This window comes from Anomaloglossus baeobatrachus, chromosome 6 (genome assembly GCF_048569485.1).
Source record: "Anomaloglossus baeobatrachus isolate aAnoBae1 chromosome 6, aAnoBae1.hap1, whole genome shotgun sequence".
Taxonomy (NCBI): domain Eukaryota; kingdom Metazoa; phylum Chordata; class Amphibia; order Anura; family Aromobatidae; genus Anomaloglossus; species Anomaloglossus baeobatrachus.
This window is the reverse complement of record NC_134358.1, coordinates 137701113-137720828: the sequence shown is the minus strand read 5'-3', so window position 1 is coordinate 137720828 and position 19716 is coordinate 137701113. Positions and strand designations below refer to the sequence as shown.

At 49.6% G+C, this 19716-nt stretch overlaps 1 protein-coding gene across 1 annotated transcript in view; it reads left to right on the top strand.

Moving 5' to 3' along the window:
• The first annotated feature begins 13415 nt into the window (after nucleotides 1-13415).
• RGS20 (regulator of G protein signaling 20) overlaps nucleotides 13416-19716 on the top strand; it is an 89746-nt gene continuing 83445 nt past the window's right edge. The window contains exon 1 of the mRNA XM_075316346.1: nucleotides 13416-13869. Coding sequence (XP_075172461.1) covers nucleotides 13765-13869 — 105 coding nt within the window. The 5' untranslated portion in view covers nucleotides 13416-13764. The remainder of the gene's footprint in view (nucleotides 13870-19716) is intronic.

Genomic DNA, 19716 nt, shown 5'->3' with positions numbered 1-19716 from the left:
TACAGTATCAAATGCCTTTGCAAAGTCCAAATAAAACACATCAGTTGCATTACCAATATCCAGGTTTGCACTTACCCCCTCATAGAACCCCAACATGGACATGACTTAGCTGTCACAAATCCAGCTGATTGTCTATTATATTACTAGATGGTGGCCCGATTCTAGCGCATCGGGTATTCTAGAATATGTATGTATTTTATTTATGAAGATTTAAGAATAATGCAATGAATATACAGGGTAAAATATATACATTATCATTAAATGTTATTGTTCATAGAACTTAATACAAATGAACGAAATTATTAAATAGATCATCAAAATATATAAACAGTCACATGAATATCTAACTGTATTTAAATAAATCATTGGACGGAAGAAGTACATCCACACAATAAAATATTAGTTAACAATATCAACCTAAAATATTTTTGTACACATTTCTTGTGAATACCTTTTGACTATCTATAAGCAACCTTTCCTTGTAAAGGGGTATCAAACACTTGCACCTTGACGTTAGATCTCATTTTAACTCTTGAAAATGAAATGTAGACTTGTCCATGGCCAAAAACGGGCTCTGGTAGATATATACCAACACGGTGCAGGCCGCAGTCGGGTATCTAAGGGGCCTGCCCGCACCACTCCCTCAGCAACACCCACATCCAACCCGGAGGCAGCTGAGCAGAGAGGTGGGCAGGACAAGCCGAGGAGGAAATAGGAAGCAACGGCATTTCCCAGCCTGCAGGGCGTCAGCGAGGGGAGGGAGAAAGTACTACAGAGTATGAAAAGAGAAGAAAGTGCAAGGTGAGTAAAATCATTTTTTTTTCCTGTGTGCTGGAGGCTGCTGCTGGGGTGTATATAGAGGCTTTGGCTTGTGGGGTGTATATAAAAGATGCTGGGGTCCATATGCTGGTGTGTATATAAAGGCTGCTGGAGTGTAGAGGCTGCTGTGGTGTATATAGAAGCTTCTGTGTGTGCGCGGTGGTGTCTGTGTGCGATGAATCAGCGAAGCATGGTTCAAATCCCGCGACAATTCGCTGCCAGACTGCGCCTGTCACTGATTGGTCATGGGCGGCTGGCGTGACCAATCAGCAATGCGGGATTTCCGTTACAGACAGACAGAAATAGACAATTATATATATATATATGTATATATATATATATATATATATATATATTCTCTGCAATATACTCGTAATTTTGCATGTCATCTCTTAACATGCCGTGAAAACCTTGCACATCATCAATGTCAGACTTACCAGATTGTAGTTGCCTGAATCCACCTTCTTACCTTTCTTAAATATCGGTACCACATCAGCAATCGTCCAATCCTGAGACACTAACCCTGTTACAAGAGAGTCTAAGAAGATGAGATACAGCGGTCTGTCAATTACTGAGCTCAATTCCCTCAATATTTGTGGATGAATGCCATCTGGCCAGGGGATTTGTCAATGTTTAATTTACTAGGATGCAGGCGTACTCCTTCTTGTGTTAGATTAGTTATATCGGGTGGTGAACTTTGATTTTTGTCTTGCTGAATGATCCCTGGAACAGTCTGTTCATCTTTTTTCTAAACAGAACATGGCCGGATGACTAAGAATTGCATTGTTGCATCTGAACAAATCACAAAAGTGAACACGGTGAAGATGTTGGGCACGATTGACAAAAAACAAAACACAGCATATTAGCACACACACCTTATACAAATTGTCTAGCTTAGTGGTGGAGGGGTAATATTTTGGCTTCTAAATCTAAAGCATGGCTGAAACTGGGTAATTCAACAAACCAAACATCCCAAGCACACTGGCACTTCTACGTCAGAATGGCTGAAAACCAATATAATCAAGGTATTACAATGACCTAAAGTCCAGATCTCAAAACCATTGAAATGCTGTTGTGGGACCTTAACGAATGCCCACAAACCTCAATCAACTTAAGCAACATTGTAAAGGAGGGTGAGCCAAAATTCCTGCAGCACTATGTGAGAGACTGATAACAATTACTACTTCAAGTAATAGTTCTAAATGTGATTCTATAGGCTATTGATTCATGAGGTGTACTATAAGGGGTTGTCCACTTGGACAACCGCTTCTCATTTCCGATGTTTGTTCTGCATTAAAACAAAAATGCTTACACTCGCCTCCGTGCCAGCAGCGTTCCAGAGGTCCCGGCACTCATTCTCCTGATGCTCACGTGAGGTTGTTACGTCACACGAGCTCTGTGACCAATCACCGCCAGCTTCATTGTCCCGGCCTTCAAACGTATATGTAATCAAAAGAATCAACAATTTAATCAATTACATCATATGAAATCAAAAGGAAAAATCCATGTAAAGTGCAAATGTCCACCACAAAGACATAGAAAAAATGGAGGTGCTAGAGATGGGGAGACAGAAGGCGCAAATAGGGTCTTACCCGATATAACTTTTAATGATGAAAGGAAAAATACACTCACCTGATATGGTTGTGCCAGTCACAGCTCCTGAAATCGCATGTGAGTGTCAGCTTGGTTAAAAGCAGCGGCCCCGTGAATAGCAAATAATTATATATATAGAAAAGGGAAAACGGGTTTTAGCCGCGCTAAAAAACCACTGGTGCAGGATTAATAAAGAAGTTTCTTTTTATTTCAGCATTTCCAACGCATTTCAGAGACAAGGACCGTCTCCTTCCTCAGGGAAAAAAGAAATCATGCAACTGTCTACAGTCTAGTGCTTTAAAGGAGGATGAAGACTGCCACGTTGACAGCCATGACGTCATCCACCCACCCTGTTGCAGGGCAATGACTCATAGACACGTGGAGAACATACAAAGGAAAAAAAAAATCACATTAAAACCCGTTTTCCCTTTTCTATATATATAATTATAGAAAAAATGGAGAAAGAGGTGGACTTAGAGATATTTTTAAAGGATTTAGATTTTAATGAGATTCACTTCAAAATGTAAACAAGTTTAAATGTAATACCAACCGGTTCAATAAAGTAGATCTGCAGGGGGGACTGCTGTGAACCGCCCAACGCGCGTTTCACGTGTCTTAGTGCTCGTTTTATCAAGGGGGATACTCGCTGGTAAGTTGTACAAAAGTTTGTACAAGTTTGTACAATTTACCAGCGAGTATCCCCCTTGATAAAGCGAGCACTAAGACCGGTTGGTATTACATTTAAACTTTAAAATGGATTGTCTCTTATTATATGTATTTTATATTTTAGCCGGTTCAATCCTACCTTCGCTCTGCAGGGGGCAGACTGCTGCTCTTTTTACATGGCACCCAATTGACTTTGTTTGACAAGCACTTTAGCCTCTAATTATGTGTATTTGTACTAGGGTTTGCCGTTCATTGTAATGATTCCCTGTATTTCATGAATCCTGTATTTTGAGAGGAGTTTTTTCACCCCCATTTACCCTTGTATACCCTGCTAAACAACAGGATCCTGTCAGTTCGCTGTATGTTTTGTCTAAGTGTTTTGTATGCATATTTGGTCCATTTTTGTGCCCCCTATTTATGTCTTAATCATGTTTACATTTTGAAGAGAATCTCATTAAAATCTAAATCCTTTAAAAATATCTCTAAGTCCACCTCTTTCTCCATTTTTTCTATGTTATCAAAAGGAAGTGAGTGGTAGCTGCAGGTAGTAATAATAATAATTTTTATTTATATAGCGCCAACATATTCCGCATAATTCAAAGCGCACTAGTACACATAATATCAGACATTACAGAATAACACAATTCAACAGAGGCCAAGAGGAGTGAGGGCCCTGGTCACATGCTTACAATCTATAAGGAAATGGGGGAAGCATAAAAGGTAACTGGTAAAAAAGTGCTTGTATTGTATGGTCCGGCCATCAATATAAAAAATAGGGGATTCAAATATCGTTGCGTGAATCGGTCACCAGCCAGTATTTGTACAAGTACAGTTACAGAGGGCAATTAAGGGCATAGAGGGTGTGTAAACAGATGCTAAAAAGGACCAGATTTGCAAGAACATTTTGTAAGGGAAAAATGGGAATAGCTAAATAAGTGAGGGTAGGCCATAGGCCAGTCTAAAGAAATGCGCTTTTGGGCCATGATTAAATCTGTGGGTATTGTCAATTAAGCGAATTGTCCTTGGTAGTGCACTCCAGAGAATTGGCGCAGCTTGCGAGAAGTTTTGGAGATGGAAGTGTGAGGTTCAGATTATAGAGGTTGTCAGTCTTAAGGCCGCTGTACACGCTACGATATATCTAAAGATATGTCGTCGGGGTCACGTCGTTAGTGATGCACATCCGGCCTTGTTGACATATCGTAGCGTTTAACACAAATGAGCGACTGTGAACGAGCAAAAATACTCACATTATCGTTGCTCGTTGACACGTCGCTCAGTTTCAAAAATTGGAAGGTCCTTCTGTGCTCCAGTTGTTCATCGTTCCCGAGGCAGCACACGTCGCTCCGCGTGACACCCCGGGAACGATGAACTGCAGCTTACCTGCGTCCTGCCGGCAATGCGGAAGGAATGTTTACGTCCTGCTCATCTCCGCCCCTCCGCTTCTATTGGCCGGCCGCTGTGTGACGTCGCTGTGACGCCGAACGTCCCTCCCCCTTCAGAAAGAGGATGTTCGCTGCCCACAGCGAGGTCGTTTGGAAGGTAAGTACGTGTGACGGGGAATTACAACTTTGTGCGACACGGACAACAAATTGCCCGTGCCGCACAAACGATGGGGGCGGGTGCGATCGCAAATGCACATATCGACACGTGTAAGGCAGGTTTAGGTCATTAGTGAAATGCAGGGCACCGATAGGGTGATAGACAGAGATGAGGGGGGAGATGTAGGATGGTGTAGAACTATGGAGCACTTTTTGGGTGGGAGTGGTAAGTTTATATTTAACACTAATAGATGGGCAACCAGTGCAATAACTGGCACAGGGTGGAGGCATTGGTGTACTGGTTGGAGAGGAATATTTTCCTGGCTGCTGCATCCATTATGGATTGGAGAGGGGAGAAATTAGCAAGGACACCGATTAGTAGAGAGTTGCAATAGTTCAGATGGGAATGAATAAGAAAGACCAGAAGAGGTTTTGCAGAGTCAACGGTAAGAAAAGGTCGAAATATAAAGATTTTTTGAGGTGGAGGTGACATGAGCGAGCGAGTGATTGTATGTAGGGAGTGAAGGAGATATGAGTCAAATATGACCCCCAGACAGCGAGCGTTCTGCTGGGGAGTAATGGTAGCACCACACAAGGAAATGGCAATACTCAATTTATGAAGATTAATAGAGGGAGTTTAGAGGTTCATTTTTGGACAAATTCGATTTTAGGTACAGGGAGAACATGATGTTGGAGACAGCAGACAATCGCTAGTATTTTATAGTAAAGCAGGGGTGATGTCAGGAGACGATGTGTACAATTAGGCGTCATTAGCATACACATGGTACTGAACACTGAATCTACTGATGGTTTGTCCAGTAGGGGCAATGTATAGAGAGAAGAAATGGGGACCTAGGACTGAACCCTGACAGAGGGGAAGAATAGAGGAAGAGGAGCCAGCAAAAGACACAGTGAAGGAGTGGTCAGAGAGGTAGGAGGAGAACCAAGAGAGAATGGTGAGGATAGTGAGGATAGTGAGGAGGAGCTGGTGATCCACAGTGTTGAATGCAGCAGAGAGATCCAGGAGAATCAGCAGGGAGTAGTGACCATTAGATTTAGCTGTTTGTAGATAATTAAAGGGAACCTGTCAGCAGAAATTTCGCCTTAAACCTAACAGATTCCCCCTCTGCAGCTCCTGGGCTGCATTCTAGAAAGGTCCCTGTTATTATAGTGCCCCCTTTCTGACCCAAAAAAAGAGTTTATATCGAGGTACCTTTTTGGCTTCTGATTCTCTAAATGTGTCACGGGGGCGGGCTGCCTGATGGCCGTTATTCTGCCCCCTGTTCCTGTATGCCGCCCCCATCGCCGATTTCTATACTTCTGGACGCTGCCCACTGCTCCAGCCATCCCCGCGCATGCCCAGTGCTCATCTCTCGTGGATGAGCACTGTGCCCAGTGTCACCGGTGGTGACGTGCGCGCAGGGTTTAGATTATGGGCGGTGCTGTGATGTTAATTACCAAGCAACCGCCCATAATCGCGGGACCGCGCATTCCCCCTCGGCCTGCTTCTTTCTGCGCAAGCGCGCTGCAGCTGAACTCCTCCTGATCGGTGTAGTCACTGCTCCGCGCTCCTCCCATCTATTTCCTGCCTCAGGGCAAGATGGGAAGGAGGTGACGTGAGTTCAGCTGCAGCGCGCTTGCGCAGAAAGAAGCAGGCCGAGGGGGAATGCGCGGTCCCGCGATTATGGGCGGTTGCTTGGTAATTAACATCACAGCACCGCCCATAATCTAAACCCTGCGCGCACGTCACCACCGGTGACACTGGGCACAGTGCTCATCCACGAGAGATGAGCACTGGGCATGCGCGGGGATGGCTGGAGCAGTGGGCGGCGTCCAGAAGTATAGAAATCGGCGATGGGGGCGGCATACAGGAACAGGGGGCAGAATAACGGCCATCAGGCAGCCCGCCCCCGTGACACATTTAGAGAATCAGAAGCCAAAAAGGTACCTCGATATAAACTCTTTTTTTGGGTCAGAAAGGGGGCACTATAATAACAGGGACCTTTCTAGAATGCAGCCCAGGAGCTGCAGAGGGGGAATCTGTTAGGTTTTAGTCGAAATTTCTGCTGACAGGTTCCCTTTAAGACTTTAGTAAGAGCAGTTTCATTAGAGTGTAAGTAGCAGAAACTGGATTGTAAAGGGTCAAGAAAAGACTAATCCAAAAGATGGTGGATTAGACGGGACTGGACCAAGCATTCCAGAAGTTTAGAGATGAATGGCAGATATACACAGGTCTAAGCACAGTTTTGGTACAGAGATGTGTTTTGTAATAGAGGGTGTATGCTGGAATATTGGAAGGAGGAGGGAAAGAAACCAGATGAGAGAGAGGTAAATATTTTAGTTAGGTCAGTTATGACACCCGGGGAAAGGGACTGAAGGAGATGTGAGGGAATAGGATCACTGGTGCAGGTAGTAGAGCGAGAAGATGCAAGGAGGCTGGTAACTTCTTCTGTGACCAGTTCAAAAACAGAACCACCATCACCACGGCCAGCTCCAGGTTTTTCTGGGCCCTGGGCGAAAGAGTCTCAGTGGGCCCCATGCGCGCACACACACACACACACACACACACACACGCATATACACAGATACGTACACATACAGTTAATGAGTGGCAGACGATGGTTTACCTTTATGTTGATTATGCATGGAGATGCATGTGAGTACCGGGAGAATGAGTGCCGACTGAGCTGGAACAACCCTGCACAGGAGGCGAGGATAATCTTTTTTTTTTATTATAACCGGAGCAAATATTTTTATGTAAGATAGGGGGTTCTCCAAATAGTGGACGACTCCTTTAAGTTTTCACACACTGGCCTAGTTTTTGTTAACAAATTAGTGCAATTATTTATGTGTTTTTCTTGTCAAGTTGTCTGTACCTAATTATAAGATCTTCCAAGGACCAGATGAGTTTTTTATGTTGTCCTGATATGTAAAACCATAAAATTCAAAAGGGTGTGCCTAATTTTTCTGTGTTTCGTGATTTTGCCTTTGACGTATATTATTGATTTATACAAAGTTTGTTAAAGTAACATTGACCATGTAAATGCTGAGTTAGGATCTCTTAAACCTTGCACCTTGGTTTTCATTTATAATGGAATCCACAGTGGATCCACATGAATCCACAGCTCGTCATGCAGTACCGTCCTTACTGGCCAAACTGGGGAAACTGCAGCTGGAAGCTCCAAGCCTCACCAGACCCCCGATAGTACTGGGGTCAGAGACTAGTCATCTTCTTTAGGAGACTTTTTTTTGTGTCATCTCCTCCTAAAAACAAACACAAAGGGGAAATACTGAAACATATAGTTTACTAGATTGTATACATGTGAACTGCTGAATGTCCTGACGAGCCAGTCTGATCAAAATATGTTGTTATTGTATTTTGTAGCACAAATGAGAAAGTAATGAGAGGAAGAGGCCATTGTAATGTGTAAAGTGCTTGATAATCACATCCTGCATTAATGTGAAGCTACAGCTAACCAGCAAATGAACACTGCACCTTGAGGGAGCCATGCCTCTGCTGTCCAAGGTGCTGAACATTGCTGTCCAGAGTACTTAAAGGGAACCTGTCATGTAAAACAATTTTATAACCGGCAGATATGGGATTAATCTGCAGGATAAAGGGACTCTGTCACCAGGTGTTTGCTCCCACATCTACGAGCAGCATAATAAAGGGCAGAGAGCCTGATTCCAGCGATGTGTCACTTACTGAGCTGTTTGCTGTCATTTTGATAAAATCAATGTTTTCTCTGCTGCAGATCTAGCAGTTATACAGAGGTCATGTATATGCTGGACTACCTAGCAGCAGGCAAAGTAGTCCTGTAATGATAATCTACTGCTGATTAACCAGTGATTTTATCAAAACTACACTAAGCAGCTCAGTAAGTGACACATCACTGGAATCAGGGTCTCTGCCCCTATGTTATGCTGCACTCAAATTAGGTGTCAAAAGCCTTGTGACAGATTCCCTTTAATAGCATTCTGATGCTCTGTAGCTGCTTCACTGAGACTAAGGGGTACTTTGCACGTTGCAACATCGCTAGCATCGGCTAGCGATGCCGAGCGCGATAGTCCCCGCCCCTGTCGCAGATGCGATATCTTGTGATAGCTGCCGTAGCGAACATTATCGCTACGGCAGCTTCACACGCACTTACCTGCCCTGCGACGTCGCTCTGGCCGGCGACCCGCCTCCCTCCTAAGGGGGCGAGTCGTGTGGAGTCACAGCGATGTCACACGGCAGGCGGCCAATTGAAGTGGAGGGGCGGAGATGAGGGACATAAACAACCCGCCCACCTCCTTCATTCCGCATTGCCGGTGGAGGCAGGTAGGGAGATGTTCCTCACTCCTGCGGCTTCATACACAGCGATGTGTGCTGCCGCAGGAACGAGGAACAACATTGTATCTCCTATTGGTGCGACATTATGAAAATGTCCGACACTACACAGATCACCGATTTACGACGCTTTCACGATCGTTTATCGGCGCATCTAGGCTTTACACTTTGCGACGTCGTTACCGGTGCCGGATGTGCATCACTTTCGATTTGACCCCGACGACATCGCAGTAGCGATGTCGTATCGTGCAAAGTACCCCTTAGACCAGTACACCACTGCGCAACCAGCTCTGTCCTCACCTATTGTACCATCACCCATTCCCTGTAGACTGTGAGCCCTCGTGGGCAGGGTCCTCTCTCCTCCTATACCAGTCTGTTTTTGTAATGTTCATGATTGTTGCACTTGTTTTTCTGTATACCTTTTTCACTTGTAAAGTGCCATGGAATAAATGGCGCTATAATAATAAATAATAATAATAGGTAACATAATTTGAAGTCCTGCAGAGAGAATAACCATCTCTCATCTAATGGCAAACACACTACGTGAAAAGAGCCCGATTCAACATGGAGTTTTCAACAGTTTTCTGGCATAAAACATTGTCACATGTCGCGGTGTTTAAACTGGGGAAAAGTTTACAGACCTTTCACATTTGTAAGCCGGTCCAGCCATAGCCACCAAGCTCGGACAGGACATGGCAAGGCCTGCCGGGCAAAATCATCAAAAATGGCATTAATTACAACACAGATGTAGTCTAGTCAGGAGGAACATTTCTGGCGGAGTCAGTCAGTCTTTATTAATTAGGCCCAAAGTGTTCTTCTTTGTGGTATTTATGTGATGCTTTTTTGGTCAATGACTTTTTATTTCTTATTTCAAAAGCCTATCATGTATTGGGGTAAAGTCTACAAACTTTATTCCTAGCTGGTCCCAGTTTCAGGGGCCTCAGGCTATGTTCACACAACACATTTTTACTGCGGTTTTTTCTGCTCTTTTGGTGCACCCCTTTCTCAGCCTTTTTGTTGTTTCTTACAGCATATTTTGGGTGTAGATTACATGTGTTCTTTGACTACAGAACATGTTTAATAAAGTTAGGGTTTTTTGTTTACTAATAATGTTGTTGCATTTTTGCAGCCATTTTTGCTTTCTCAATCCTTTTTTTTGGAGAAAAAAAACTGCAAAAAAGCTGAAAGAATGGGCATGCTGCAGATTTAAAAACACTGCAATTTTCATAATAGGGGAAGGAAAAAACAAACATGCATGAGGTTTCTGGTCTCATGGCTTTTGCATGTACTGTAAAAAGCAGTTTTTAATCAAATTAAAAAAATGCTCAAAAAAGAGCTTTAAAATGCAATGTGTGAACATATCCTTATTCAGAGTCCATCATATCAGCAAGAGTGACACGGAAAACTAATGGAAAAAGTCTGGGAGAACTAACAATGACATTGGAGCTGTATACTTCTGTGCCGCCCCAGTGCCAGCAGCCGGCGCTGCTTGGGTCCGGACCTTCAGGGGTGGTGGCTCGAGGGTCTCCGGACCCGGGGGTCTCGCGGACACGCCGAATAAAAGAGGGGACGTATATGTACGGGCTGGGCCGTATTAAGTTTGTGACGCCACCCACGGTGCGTGGTGGATTGGAACACCACCGCTGCAGTTATGGGGTGCCCAGGGGAGATGTTGTGCAGCAAGTTGTTAACCCCTCCGAGGGCAGGGATGGTGGCCCCGGTGGCTCGGTGCGGGGGATAGCGACCGCAGGGGGTGCTGGGTTAGTCACTGTTAGTAGAACACACGAGTCTCTGGTAAACCAAGGTGATGGTGGCCGGTGCCGCGGCCAGTTGCATTCAGGGTCCCCTACCCGGCTGGTGGTCTCTATCTCTGTCCTCTGCACTGCTTTAAGTAGAAATGACTTCCCAGTTTGAAACGTAGGAGTCCGCTCCCGGCTGGATGTGGCCTAAGGAGCCGTGCCTGCAGACGCTGGCCCGTGGGATCTATGGGCCCTGGCGGTGTCCTCTTATCCCTAATCGGTGGGCTGTTGGTTTCTATGAGGGACTTTGGGTGGGACAGGACCTCTAGTCCTGGCCTCAATCGGTTAATTAACCAGTCCGCTTGGTTCCGGTTTCTGGCTTCAGGGTCCGAGTACCCCCCTTGTGCTACGGTTTCCGGGTCGGTTCCCCGTGTCGGTACCGGCGGGCTACAACCCTGTCCCGGTCCACCTCGGTTCCACCGAGCCGTCTTCCCATCTCCTGCTGATGGAGACCACCGTCTGCCACCTAGCCAGTGGCACCAGGGCTCCTAACCTGGTACCGTTCAATCTGGACTTCTCTGCTGGAGCTACACTTAGCTCCAACCCATACTCCTCTCCAACTTGAACTCTAAAACTTATCTGCTTGCTTTCCCGCCCCGGGCTGTCTAGACCCCTGAGTGGGCGTGTTCCAACCACCTGGTCACGCCCACTGGTGTGTCTATCTTTCCCTAAGGGGGGTGACTATGGTTTGAGGTCGGCTGTGTGTTGCCTAATGAGGGAAGGTGCTATGTAGGGGCCTTACTGTGACTACCTGGTTTTGTCATGGTGTCACACTTCCCTGAAAAATGCTTAGTATTCATAGAAAATGTTTCAAAAGCACAGTGAGAGAGTTGTTGCCACCATAAAAAGGTTGGCCACTACTTTAATGTTGATGGCTGTCCTTAGAATCGGTCATCAATGTTTCATTGGCCGGGGTCTGACACCCTGTGCCCACGCCGATCAGTTGTTCTTGGTGCCGGTGGTAGTAGCAGGAAATATCCAGAGCTTCCAATAGTGGCCGCGGCCGAGTACTGCACATTGGTCTTCTATCCGCCAGCACTAAGAACAGCTGATCGGCGGGAGTGCGGGATGTCGGACCCCAGACGATCAGACATTGATAACCTTTCCCAAGGACAGGCCATCAATGTATAAGCAGTGGCCAACCTCTTTATCTTCTCTGTACAGTTAGAGCTTAAAAACCTATGTACTGTATGTCATGGAATGCTTTTTCCATGCTACTGTACATGGCCATGTGATGGCAGGCAGAGGCCAGGAGGTAACAAACAGCCGGCCTCCTATAGTAATGGCCATGAAGTGCCAATGTCTATTACCTGCCTCTGATATTTAGATAATGCTCCCTCTACCCCCCCCCCCCAATATCTACAGTATACATGAAATAAAATGACAGAGGTGGAATTGATGTTTTGTTCTCAAAACACCTCCACCCTCCAAACCCAACATCAGGAAAATTATAAACATTATTCCACACATTTTATGTACCCTGTAATAATATCAAACAGGGCCGCCACTACGAATTTGAAGGCCCCGTATTGGCAAAATTTTTTGGGCCCCCTTGAGACTCTGCCCAGGCTCCACACTAGCTCAAAACTTCCACACTCTCACCGCCATTCTTGGAAAAATGTGTGTGTGTGTGTGTGTGTCATTATATATATATATATATATATATATATATATATGACACACACAGTCATGGCTAAAACTGTTAGGACTCTTGAAGTTGTCCCAGAAAATGAAGTATTTCTCTCAGAAAATTAATAATACACCCCCCTCTCCATAATACACCCTCTACACCCTCCTCCACAATATCTCTCCCACACTGCCCCAAGTATACTATCCCCCCACACACACTGCACCTCTGTATAATATCCCTACACACACTGCCCCTCTGTATAATATCCCTACACAGAATACCCCTCTGTATATTTCTCCCACACACACTGCCTCTGTATAATATCCCCACACACACTGCACCTCTGTATAATATCCCCACACACACTGCACCTCTGTATAATATCCCTACACACACTGCCCCTCTGTATAATATCACTACACAGAATACCCCTCTGTATATTTCTCCAACACACACTGCCTCTGTATAATATCTCTCACACACCCACTGCTCCTCTGTATAATATTGCCACATGCACACTGCTCCTCTGTATATCCACTGCTGTATACATACACCCCTCCCTGGGTGCACACACACACACACTGCTGTGTACATACCTCTCCCTGGGTGCGCACACACACACACACACACTGCTGTGTACATACCTCTCCCTGGGTGCACACACACTGCTGTGTACATACACCTCACTGGGTGCACACACACACACACACACACACACACACACACACACGCTGCTGTGTACATACCCCTCCCTGGATGCACACACACACACACACACTGCTGTGTACATATACCTCCCTGGATGCACACACACACTGCTGTGTACATACACCTCCCTGGATGCACACACACACTGCGGTGTACATACCCCTCCCCGGGTACACACACACACTGCTGTGTACATATACCTCCCTGGATGCACACACACACTGCTGTGTACATACACCTCCCTGGATGCACACACACACTGCTGTGTACATACACCTCCCCGGGTACACACACACACACACTGCTGTGTACATATACCTCCCTGGATGCACACACACACTGCTGTGTACATACACCTCCCCGGAGCACACACCGCTGTGCTGACGGTAATGTCTGGGGACTCCGGGGCGGGCAGGCAGTCCTCAGAGCAGCCGCCTTTTCATCTCCCTCCCTGGCATTCACGCTTCACTTCTCCTTTGCTCCAGGATAATAATCACTGCCATCCCTGCACTGGGCGCTTCCAGCCGCTGCACGGTCCGGCCACTCAGCCCACCGGACATTTTATCTTTTATTTTCCCGTTGCTGACATTTTTCCTGATTCACATAGGATTTCATAGGAATAACCCGAATAATCATTTTTCCAGCAATCATCCCCATCCGTGCACTGGTACCAGGAGACGCATGCGCATGGGTGATGAGCAGCCAGCCCTGGGTGAGGAGCCCAGCTTCAACGGATGTGATCAGGGCAAAGACTCGCAGCTGTCTCCCAGCATTGATGGTGACATTGTGAGTATATCCCGACATGTCGTGCCGATCGGCATCCTCAATAGCTGCCGTTATATTCTGCACTGTAGATGCGGATCCTCTCCTCCATCTTTACATGATGCCAGTGCACAGGGCATTGGTGATGAGGGAATGCAGGGCAGCAGGTGGGGGGCATTGTACAGTGAGTGACTGGGGTGCAGAGCCATATTGCTCTACGTGGCTCTGATTCCACTGTATACTGCACATTCGCCTGCTGGTGTCATGGCAGAATTGGTAGCAGAGCAGATTCCCCATCACACCGCGCTCCTCAGGTATGTGCGGACAGATTCCCCATCACACCGCGCTCCTCAGGTATGTGCGGACAGATTCCCCATCACACCGCGCTCCTCAGGTATGTGCGGGCAGATTCCCCATCACACCGCGCTCCTCAGGTATGTGCGGGCAGATTCCCCATCACACCGCGCTCCTCAGGTATGTGCGGGCAGATTCCCCATCACACCGCGCTCCTCAGGTATGTGCGGGCAGATTCCCCATCACACCGCGCTCCTCAGGTATGTGCGGACAGATTCCCCATCACACCGCGCTCCTCAGGTATGTGCGGGCAGATTCCCCATCACACCGCGCTCCTCAGGTATGTGCGGGCAGATTCCCCATCACACCACGCTCCTCAGGTATGTGCAGGCAGATTCCCCATCACACCACGCTCCTCAGGTATGTGCGGGCATATTCCTCATCACACCGCGCTCCTCAGGTATGTGCGGGCAGATTCCCCATCACACCGCGCTCCTCAGGTATGTGCGGGCAGATTCCCCATCACACCGCGCTCCTCAGGTATGTGCGGGCAGATTCCCCATCACACCGCGCTCCTCAGGTATGTGCGGGCAGATTCCCCATCACACCGCGCTCCTCAGGTATGTGCGGGCAGATTCCCCATCACACCGCGCTCCTCAGGTATGTGCGGGCAGATTCCCCATCACACCGCGCTCCTCAGGTATGTGCGGGCAGATTCCCCATCACACCGCGCTCCTCAGGTATGTGCGGACAGATTCCCCATCACACCGCGCTCCTCAGGTATGTGCGGGCAGATTCCCCATCACACCGCGCTCCTCAGGTATGTGCGGGCAGATTCCCCATCACACCACGCTCCTCAGGTATGTGCAGGCAGATTCCCCATCACACCACGCTCCTCAGGTATGTGCGGGCATATTCCTCATCACACCGCGCTCCTCAGGTATGTGCGGGCAGATTCCCCATCACACCGCGCTCCTCAGGTATGTGCGGGCAGATTCCCCATCACACCGCGCTCCTCAGGTATGTGCGGGCAGATTCCCCATCACACCGCGCTCCTCAGGTATGTGCGGGCAGATTCCCCATCACACCGCGCTCCTCAGGTATGTGCGGGCAGATTCCCCATCACACCGCGCTCCTCGGGTATGTGCGGGCAGATTCCCCATCACACCGCGCTCCTCAGGTATGTGCGGACAGATTCCCCATCACACCGCGCTCCTCAGGTATGTGCGGACAGATTCCCCATCACACCGCGCTCCTCAGGTATGTGCGGGCAGATTCCCCATCACACCGCGCTCCTCAGGTATGTGCGGGCAGATTCCCCATCACACCGCGCTCCTCAGGTATGTGCGGGCAGATTCCCCATCACACCGCGCTCCTCAGGTATGTGCGGGCAGATTCCCCATCACACCGCGCTCCTCAGGTATGTGCGGACAGATTCCCCATCACACCGCGCTCCTCAGGTATGTGCGGGCAGATTCCCCATCACACCGCGCTCCTCAGGTATGTGCGGGCAGATTCCCCATCACACCACGCTCCTCAGGTATGTGCAGGCAGATTCCCCATCACACCACGCTCCTCAGGTATGTGCGGGCATATTCCTCATCACACCGCGCTCCTCAGGTATGTGCGGGCAGATTCCCCATCACACCGCGCTCCTCAGGTATGTGCGGGCAGATTCCCCATCACACCGCGCTCCTCAGGTATGTGCGGGCAGATTCCCCATCACACCGCGCTCCTCAGGTATGTGCGGGCAGATTCCCCATCACACCGCGCTCCTCAGGTATGTGCGGGCAGATTCCCCATCACACCGCGCTCCTCGGGTATGTGCGGGCAGATTCCCCATCACACCGCGCTCCTCAGGTATGTGCGGGCAGATTCCCCATCACACCGCGCTCCTCAGGTATGTGCGGGCAGATTCCCCATCACACCGCGCTCCTCAGGTATGTGCGGACAGATTCCCCATCACACCGCGCTCCTCAGGTATGTGCGGGCAGATTCCCCATCACACCGCGCTCCTCAGGTATGTGCGGGCAGATTCTCCATCACACCGCGCTCCTCAGGTATGTGCGGGCAGATTCCCCATCACACCACGCTCCTCAGGTATGTGCGGACAGATTCCCTATCACACCGCGCTCCTCAGGTATGTGCGGACAGATTCCCTATCACACCGCGCTCCTCAGGTATGTGTGGGCAGATTCCCCATCACACCGCGCTCCTCAGGTATGTGCGGGCAGATTCCCCATCACACCGCGCTCCTCAGGTATGTGCGGGCAGATTCCCCATCACACCGCGCTCCTCAGGTATGTGCGGGCAGATTCCCCATCACACCGCGCTCCTCAGGTATGTGTGGGCAGATTCCCCATCACACCGCGCTCCTCAGGTATGTGCGGGCAGATTCCCCATCACACTGCGCTCCTCAGGTATGTGCGGACAGATTCCCTATCACACCGCGCTCCTCAGGTATGTGCGGGCAGATTCCCCATCACACCGCGCTCCTCAGGTATGTGCGGGCAGATTCCCCATCACACCGCGCTCCTCAAGTATGTGCGGACAGATTCCCCATCACACCGCGCTCCTCAGGTATGTGCGGGCAGATTCCCTATCACACCGCGCTCCTCAGGTATGTGCGGGCAGATTCCCCATCACACCGCGCTCCTCAGGTATGTGCAGGCAGATTCTCCATCACACCGCGCTCCTCAGGTATGTGCGGGCAGATTCCCCATCACACTGCGCTCCTCAGGTATGTGCGGGCAGATTCCCCATCACACCGTGCTCCTCAGGTATGTGCGGGCAGCAGATTCCCCATCACACCGCGCTCCTCAGGTATGTGCGGGCAGATTCCCCATCACACCGCGTTCCTCAGGTATGTGCGGGCAGATTCCCCATCACACCGCGCTCCTCAGGTATGTGCGGACAGATTCCCCATCACACCGCGCTCCTCAGGTATGTGCGGGCAGATTCCCCATCACACCGCGCTCCTCAGGTATGTGCGGGCAGATTCTCCATCACACCGCGCTCCTCAGGTATGTGCGGGCAGATTCCCCATCACACCGCGCTCCTCAGGTATGTGCGGACAGATTCCCCATCACACTGCGCTCCTCAGGTATGTGCGGGCAGATTCCCTATCACACCGCGCTCCTCAGGTATGTGTGGGCAGATTCCCCATCACACCGCGCTCCTCAGGTATGTGCGGGCAGATTCCCCATCACACCGCGCTCCTCAGGTATGTGCGGGCAGATTCCCCATCACACCGCGCTCCTCAGGTATGTGTGGGCAGATTCTCCATCACACCGCGCTCCTCAGGTATGTGCGGGCAGATTCCCCATCACACCGCGCTCCTCAGGTATGTGTGGGCATATTCCCCATCACAAAGCACTCCTCAGGTATGTGCGGGCAGATTCCCCATCACACCGCGCTCCTCAGGTATGTGCGGGCAGATTCCCCATCACACCGCGCTCCTCAGGTATGTGCGGGCAGATTCCCCATCACACCGCGCTCCTCAGGTATCTGCAGACAGATTCCCTATCACACCGCGCTCCTCAGGTATGTGCGGACAGATTCCCCATCACAAAGCACTCCTCAGGTATGTGCGGGCAGATTCCCCATCACACCGCGCTCCTCAGGTATCTGCGGACAGATTCCCTATCACACCGCGCTCCTCAGGTATGTGCGGGCACATTCCCCATCACAAAGCACTCCTCAGGTATGTGCGGGCAGATTCCCCATCACACCGCGCTCCTCAGGTATGTGCGGGCAGATTCCTCATCACACCGCGCTCCTCAGGTATGTGCGGGCAGATTCCCCATCACACCGCGCTCCTCAGGTATGTGCGGGCAGATTCTCCATCACACCGCGCTCCTCAGGTATGTGCGGGCATATTCCTCATCACACCGCGCTCCTCAGGTATGTGCGGGCAGATTCCCCATCACACCGCGCTCCTCAGGTATGTGCGGGCAGATTCTCCATCACACCGCGCTCCTCAGGTATGTGCGGGCATATTCCTCATCACACCGCGCTCCTCAGGTATGTGCGGGCAGATTCCCCATCACACCGCGCTCCTCAGGTATGTGCGGGCAGATTCCCCATCACACCGCGCTCCTCAGGTATGTGCGGGCAGATTCCCCATCACACCGCGCTCCTCAGGTATGTGCGGGCATATTCCTCATCACACCGTGCTCCTCAGGTATGTGCGGGTAGATTCCCCATCACACCGCGCTCCTCAGGTATGTGCGGGCAGATTCCCCATCACACCGCGCTCCTCAGGTATGTGCGGGCATATTCCTCATCACACCGCGCTCCTCAGGTATGTGCGGGCAGATTCCCCATCACACCGCGCTCCTCAGGTATGTGCGGGCATATTCCTCATCACACCGCGCTCCTCAGGTATGTGCGGGCAGATTCCCCATCACACCGCGCTCCTCAGGTATGTGCGGGCAGATTCCCCATCACACCGCGCTCCTCAGGTATGTGCGGGCAGATTCCCCATCACACCGCGCTCCTCAGGTATGTGCGGGTAGATTCCCCATCACACCGCGCTCCTCAGGTATGTGCGGGCAGATTCCCCATCACACCGCGCTCCTCAGGTATGTGCGGGCATATTCCTCATCACACCGCGCTCCTCAGGTATGTGCGGGCAGATGCCCCATCACACCGCGCTCCTCAGGTATGTGCGGGCATATTCCTCATCACACCGCGCTCCTCAGGTATGTGCGGGCAGATTCCCCATCACACCGCGCTCCTCAGGTATGTGCGGGCAGATTCCCCATCACACCGCGCTCCTCAGGTATGTGCGGACAGATTCCCCATCACACCGCGCTCCTCAGGTATGTGCGGGCAGATTCCCCATCACACCGCGCTCCTCAGGTATGTGCGGACAGATTCCCCATCACACCGCGCTCAGGTATGTGTGGGCAGATTCCCCATCACACCGCGCTCCTCAGGTATGTGCGGGCAGTTCAGCCGTGCTCAGTGCAGGGATACAGCAGGCACCAGCCTCCACTGCCTGAGGGCAGCTTTGTGGCATAGTCTGGTGCAGATGTAGCAGAGCTGAATTTGTTATTGACGCCTTTCCAGTGTTCACTACAATAAAAAGATATGGAAAATATCACTGTGTCAGACAGTAATCCCACCTCTGCTGCAGGCACGTCATGTAGGAAATCCGCAATATTCTCCCACGCTGACAGGCCATGCTGGGACTTGTAGTGTTTAACCTTAGTTAGGGCTCCAGGTATGGCGGTGCATAGATTTCCTCTCATCGTAGGATGTCAGTGTTATATTTCCCACACAGACTTGTTGATATTGTTGATTATTGTGAGTTGCCTGTGCGTCCATTAGATCCAGTGCTGGGTGTAATCACACTGCAGCATGTCCTCTCACTACAGAGCTGAGGCCCGGAGTTACATGCAGATATTATATAGAGGTACACAATGCCCACCGGTCTCACCCTCTATTGTGGGGGCTCCTGCTGTATAATCCACCTCTCAATAATGAGTCTGACATCAAAGGGATGATAGATGTCTGTATGTAATGGTGTGATCAGTGTCTATCTATCCCTCTATCTATCTATCTATCTATCTA